Source organism: Colobus angolensis, unplaced genomic scaffold (genome assembly GCF_000951035.1).
Source record: "Colobus angolensis palliatus isolate OR3802 unplaced genomic scaffold, Cang.pa_1.0 Scaffold665, whole genome shotgun sequence".
NCBI lineage: Eukaryota > Metazoa > Chordata > Mammalia > Primates > Cercopithecidae > Colobus > Colobus angolensis.
In genome coordinates, this window is record NW_012120321.1 from 127,965 (window position 1) to 134,954 (window position 6,990).

General features: G+C 34.0%; 1 protein-coding gene across 1 annotated transcript in view; it reads right to left on the reverse strand.

The window, feature by feature from the left end:
* UGT2A3 (UDP glucuronosyltransferase 2 family, polypeptide A3) overlaps positions 1-6,990 on the reverse strand; it is a 36,298-nt gene that overhangs the window by 22,568 nt on the left and 6,740 nt on the right. Inside the window, exon 2 of the mRNA XM_011925951.1 lies at positions 6,599-6,747. Within this exon, the coding sequence (XP_011781341.1) occupies positions 6,599-6,747 (149 nt within the window). The remainder of the gene's footprint in view (positions 1-6,598; positions 6,748-6,990) is intronic.

Consider the following 6,990-nt stretch of genomic DNA (forward strand, 5'->3'; position numbering starts at 1 on the left):
CCAAATTGTCCCTGTTTGCAGATGACATGACTGCATATTTAAGAAACCCCTTCATCTCAGCCCAGAATCTCCTTCAGCTGACAAGCAACTTCAGCAAGATCTCAGGATACAAAATCAGTGAGTAAAAATCACAAGCATTCCTATACAACAATAACAAACAGCTAAATCATGACTGAACTCTCATTCACAATTACTACAAACAGAATAAAATACCTAGGAATCCAACTTACAAGGGATGTGAAGGATCTCTTCAAGGAGTACTACAAACCACCACCCAATGAAATAAAAGAGGACACAAACAAATGGAATAACATTCCATACTTATGGATAGGAAGAATTAATATCGTGAAAATGGCCATATTGCACAAGGTAATTTATAGATTCAATGCCATGCCTATCCATCAAGCTACCGATGACTTTCTTCACAGAATTGGAAAAAAACTACCTTAAAGTGAATGTAGAAGTGTAAACGAGCCCACATTGACAAGAAAATCCTAAGCAAATATAACAAAGCTGGAGGCATCACAGTACCTGACTTCAAACTATATTACAAGGCTACAGTAACCAAAACAGCATGGTAATGGTACTAAAACAGATATATAGACCAATGGGACAGAACAAAGGCTTCAGAAATAACACCACACATCTCTAACCATGTGATCTTTGACAAATCTGACAAAATCAAGAAATGGAGAAAGGATTCCCTATTTAATAAATGGTGTTGGGAAAACACACTAGTCATATGTAGAAAGCTGAAAATGGATCCCTTCTTACACCTTATACAAAAATTAATTTAAGATGGATGAAAGGCTTAAATGTTAGACCTAAAACCGTAAAAATCCTAGAGGAAAACCTAGGCTATACCATTCAGGACATAGGCATGGGCAAGGGCTTCATGACTAAAACACCAAAAGCAATGGTAACAAAAGCCAAAATAGACAAATGATATCTAATTAAACTAAAGAGCTTCTGCACAGCAATAGAAACTACCATCAGAGTGAACAGACAACCTACAGAATGGGAGAAAATTTTTGCAATCTACCCATCTGACAAAGGGCTAATATCCAGAATCTACAATGAACTTAAACAAATTTATGGGAAAAAAACAGACAACTCCATCAAAACGTGGGCAAAGGATATGAAAAGACACTTCTCAAAAGAAGACATTTATGAAGCCAACAGACAGATGAAAAAATGCTCATCATCGCTGGTCATCAGAGAAATGCAAACCAAAACCACAATGAGATACTATCACATGCGAGTTATAATGGTGATCATTAAAAAGTCAGGAAACAACAGATGCTGGAAAGGATGTGGAGAAATAGGAACACTTTTCCACTGTTGGTGGGAATGTAAATTAGTCCAGCCATTGTGGAAGACAGTGTGGAGATTCCTCAAGGATTTATAACTAGAAATACCGTTTGATCCAGTGATCCCGTTACTGGGAATATACCCAAAGGATTATAAATCATGCTACTATAAAGACACATGCACACATATGTTAATTGCAGCACTATTCACAATAATAAAGACTTGGGACCAACCCATATGTACACCAATGATAGACTAGATAAAGAAAATGTGGCGCATATACACCATAGAATACTATGCAGCCATAAATAAGGATGAGTTCATATCCTTTTGAGGGACATGGATGAAGCTGAAAACCATCATTCTCAGCAAACTATTGCAAGAAAAGAAAACCAAACATCACATGTTCTCACTCATAGGTGGGAATTGAAATAGGTGGGAATTGAACAATGAGAACACTTGGACACAGGAAGGGGAACATCACACACCACGGAAAAAAATGACACTACTAGAAAACAGTATGGAGGTGTCTCAAAAAATATTAAAAATAGAATTAACAGGGCAGGGAAAATCACACACCTGGCCTGTTGTTGGCTGGGGTGCTGGGGGAGGGATAGCCTTAGAAGCACCTAATGTAAATGACAAGTTGATGCATACAGCAAACCAACATGGAATATGTGTACCTATGTAACAAACATGCACATCATGCACATTTACCCTAGAACATAAAGGATTATATATATAGATGTCATCATCAAAACGGTATGGCAGTGGCATAAAAACAGATATATAGACCAATGCTATATAGAATAGAGATCCACAAAATAAATTTATGCATTTACTGCTATCATAGTATGGGTAGTTGAGCCCTCCACACTTCATGTTAAAATTTGATCCCCCATATTGGGGATAGAACCTAACAGAATGTGCTTGTGTCATGGAAGCATATCCTTCATGAATAGATTAATCCCCTTCCTGAGAAGGGAATGTTTATTAGTTCTTATAAGAGCTAATTGTTTAGCAAAACCTGGCACTCCCCCACATCCCCTCTTTGTGGACTCATCTCTTGTCATGTGACCTTTGCATATACCACCTCTTGTTTGCCTTCTACCACAAGTGGAAGCATCCTGAAAACCTTGCCAGAGGCCAAGTAGAAGTCAGTTCTGTGCTTCTTGTACAGTATGCAGAACTATGATTCAAATAATTCTATTTGCTATATGCATTTTCTAGTCTCATGTATTCCTTTATAACAACACAAATGGAGGAAGATAGTAGCTAATTGACTTTTGACAAAGGTGCCGAGAACACATAATAGAAAAAAGACAACCTCTTCACTAAATGATGCTAGGAAAACTGCATATCCACATGCAAAAAATGAAACTAGACCCCTATCTCTCACCATACACAAAGTAAGTAAAAATGAATTACAAATTTAAAATAAAGACCAAACATTATACAATTACCAGAGGAAACTACAAGAGGAATAATTTGTGACATTGGTCTAGGCAATGATTTTTTTTTGGATAGGACTTCAGAAGCACAGCCAACAAAAGCAAAACTATATAAATGGGTTATATCAAAGTATTGAACTTGTGCAGAGAAAATGAAGCAAACAAGAGAATGAAGAAACAATCCACAACATGAAAAAAATTTGCAAACTATGAATCTGACAATGAGTTAGTATCTCAAATATACATAGAAGTAACATCAGTCAATAAAAATAAATTACTAATTTGATTAAAAAATAAGCAAAATACCTGAATAGACATTTCTCAAAAGAAGACTATCAGTGACTAAGAAGTATATTGCAAAATGCTCAAAATCACTAATTATCAGGGAAATGCAAATCAAAACTAAAATGAGATATCACATCACCTTTGTTATGGCTATTATCAAAAAGACGAACAAAAAGACAAGTGTTAACAAGTATGCAGAGAAAGAGGATCTTTTATAAAGTGTTGAGGGAAATGCAAATTATTACAATCAGTAAGGAAAACGGTATGGTAGTTTCTCAAAAATTGAAAATAAAACTACCATATGATACAGCATTTCCATTACTGGGTATATATTTAAATAAACTAAAAAGTCATAGAGATAGCTGTCCTTCTATGTTTACATCACCATTATTCATATAGTCAAGGAATGAGTCAACCTAAACATCCTTTAATGAATAAATACATAAACAAAATATGGAAAAAAATATACATATATATATGGGTTCATTCCATTGGATATATATATGCTTTTTTGAATATATATATAGTCAATGGAATGAATATATATATAATTGAATATATATATTCAATGGAATTAATATATATGTAATTGAATATATATACACACATATATTCAATGGAATGGATATATGTATCATGTGTGTTTATCTGTATAGCTATATATATCAAATCCATTATATATATATATCCATTCCATTAGATATATATAAGCGCTATTTCTATTATATATTAGCTTTTTTATAGCTCAATAGCCTTCCACTGGAGAGAGATATATTTTTTTCCAATGTGTATATATATCCATTTCATTAAATATATATATAAAATAATGAAATTCTGTCATTTGTAGAAATACGAATCAACCTGCCAAGTGTAATGTTAACTGAAATAATCCAGGCAGAGATAGCATGGTATCCCTTATATGTGGAATCAAAAAAATTAATCATAATGGAAGTAGAGAGTAGAATTGTGGTTACTAGAGGGTGAAGAGATAGTAGGGAGGGCAATGAGAAATGGTGGATCAATGGATTCAAAGTTATAATTTGGAAGAATATGTTCTGTTATTATATTAAGTTGTTGGGTAACTATAATTAATAGTAATGTATTATATATTTCAAGATAGTTAGAAAGTAGGTGTTTGAATGTTATCACCACAAAGAAATGATAAATATTTAGATGATGGGTTTATTAAGTATCTTGATACAATTATTATACAATGTATAAATGTATTGCAGTACCACAGCATTTCTTTTAAACATGTGCAATTATATGTCAAATTTTAAAAATAAAAATAAAAATAAATATTTAGTGTAAGACAGCCCTAAACTGTATCTCAATTAAACTTGTAAAATTATCAGCATGAAAGCTTTTACCTAATAAATTAATACTCTATGGATACAACTTTTTAAAAAAATGACTTCTATGATTATTTATGTGAGTGTGTGTTTGTGTGTGTGCGTTTGTGTGTGTGTGTGTGTGTAAAATTTGGAGTGTGAGGACAAAGGCTAATATGGCATGGGAGATTACCTAGAGAATGATGAAAATTGTCACCTCTCCTCCTGTATCTCTATTTTAGATACAGATGCCATGACTTACGAGAGCTTGATTTTCTGGTATAACTTTCCTGGTAAGTAAAATTATATTAACAATTAAAAAATAAAATTGTATTCATCAATACACATCTTACCACAAAGCCCATAATTTTTCTGGAAATCCTACTGGCTCTGAAACCTTCCTAAAAGAATTTTGATTATATTTCCGTAAAACAGGAAATGAGGTTTTTCTTTTCATCCTGTAGCGATTGGTAAACCTAGTATTGTTACCATAGCTATTGTGGTAAATTCTTACAATTTTATGTTGTTTAGCTATGCATTTAAAATATAAGTTGAACTTTCCCATAGCAGAAGCAGGTCTCAGTCAACACTGACTCTACTTAAAATCTTCCACCTCCTTCCATTTCTTCAATGTGTTCAGTCAGTATCTTTGCTTACACACTGCCTCCTGATAACCATCCTATAGGACATCTAGATACAACCCACTTGGACTTGCATCACTGATCCTCTGTACTCCACAGTGACTGTGCAGATATGCCAAAGTGACTACCTTTCAGTCTCAGAATGCCTCCAAGGAACTTGGGCCTGCTTGCATTAAACCTCCCAATTACAGTTCCCCACTGGAAAACCACGTAGGTAACACCCTGGATCCCAGTAAACATTTTGGAACACAGATCCCTCACTCTCTTTCTTGGTCTCCATTCATTGTCGAATGTGCTTTTCCCAGAGAACTTTCTGATTCCCAGCGTCCCTGTAAGGGATGCTGAACTCTTCTCTAGAAATGGTGAAAGTGCACAGCTTCTGTTATTTTATGCATTTGGTTAAGTTTCTCCTCTGTTTCTCACTTGACCAACACAAACATAACATCTGGCCTGGTCACGATTTCCTAGAGAGTGGTTATCTTTGTAGAAATAAAGAAGACATAGGACATACGAGAGACACATTGGTGTCTTCCAGTGTAAACAAGTTCCCTATAAGAACAATCTCGGTATAGATTGCACACTTAGGCATTAGGCTGTTAACCACAATAAAAAGTATCTCATGAGAGGTAGATTATGAATTTCCATGACTAAATATCCTGGAACCTTGTCAGGTCAAAGCTAGAGCTAATAGCCACTTTTGGGACAATGAACTCAAGACATACTTACAAAACTATTAAAAAACGAGAACAGCTATTACTCACTTTTGCTTCTCAATACTGTTTCAACATTCCTTGAACTATAATTTTTTTCCTCTGCTCATTTAGGAATATAGTATACAATTTTGTTTTCACTCCAAAAGAAATCTGCAGGCTGCAAAATCATTTCCATGAGCTCTACTTTGTCCTGATGACTATCAATATTTAGATTTCTGTCTACAGAGATTGAAACCTTGTTTTTCTCAAGTGGCTTTTATAAAACCTCATCTAAAATTCTCATGAGCTCTAAGTGGATAGTCACAATACAGAATTCATCACATAAATCACAAACAAGATTACTTCTAAGTACTTATTTGAGTAAAAGCCATCACTATCTTTAAACACGTAAACATTCCATTTATAGAAAATTTCCTTTATTTCTTGTCTTCCTTCATCACTTATTTTCTCTCACTCACCAACTCCTGTGGAATGTATCCAATATGTCTCATGAAAATACGATTATTTCTGTACTATCATGAAAAAATCCTTGTTCATAAGCCCAGTTTGATTGTGAGAAAGGATTGAACATTCTTTTTAGTGATCTTCATGGCTCCAATTCCGTACTAATTCAATGTATTATCCAAACTATTGTAACACTAGTATTTTAAAATTCATTCTAATCATGACATTCTTCTGCCTACTTTCTTATCGTAATGCAGAAAACACATATATCACCTATAAAAGCCCCTGTGGCATGGAAAATAAATACAGAGTTGCAAACAGAAGGCATTCAACATCATCTTTCTATAACTAAGGTTGTAATCTTTCGGGGAAAACAAGTCATGTCATAAGGTACGTAATATTCCTTAATATAATAGTCCTACCTTAGGCAAAGGTTTGGCAGGTTTACAGTGCAATCCTCCTACAAACTCAAAATTAGGTTGGTATGGTTGAGGATATTCAAAATCCCAATATGTTCGTATTAGCCATATTTCAGCTTTTCCCACAGTCTCACATAATGTAGTGGGCCTTCCTAAATAAAATAAATAACAGAATGAATTAACATACAATTTAAATAAAAACTGTACCACTAATTTTTCAATAAACTATTAAGAAAAAAATAAGTTTAAGTCCTCTAGAACAGCATGGCTCTTAGATGTCAAATGAAAGGGAGAATTATTGAAATAATACAGAAGAAAAAAAGAAAGAAAGGAAAAAAGAAAGAAGACAAAGAAAGAAAGGAGGAAAGGAAGAAAGGAAGGAAGGAAGGAAGGAA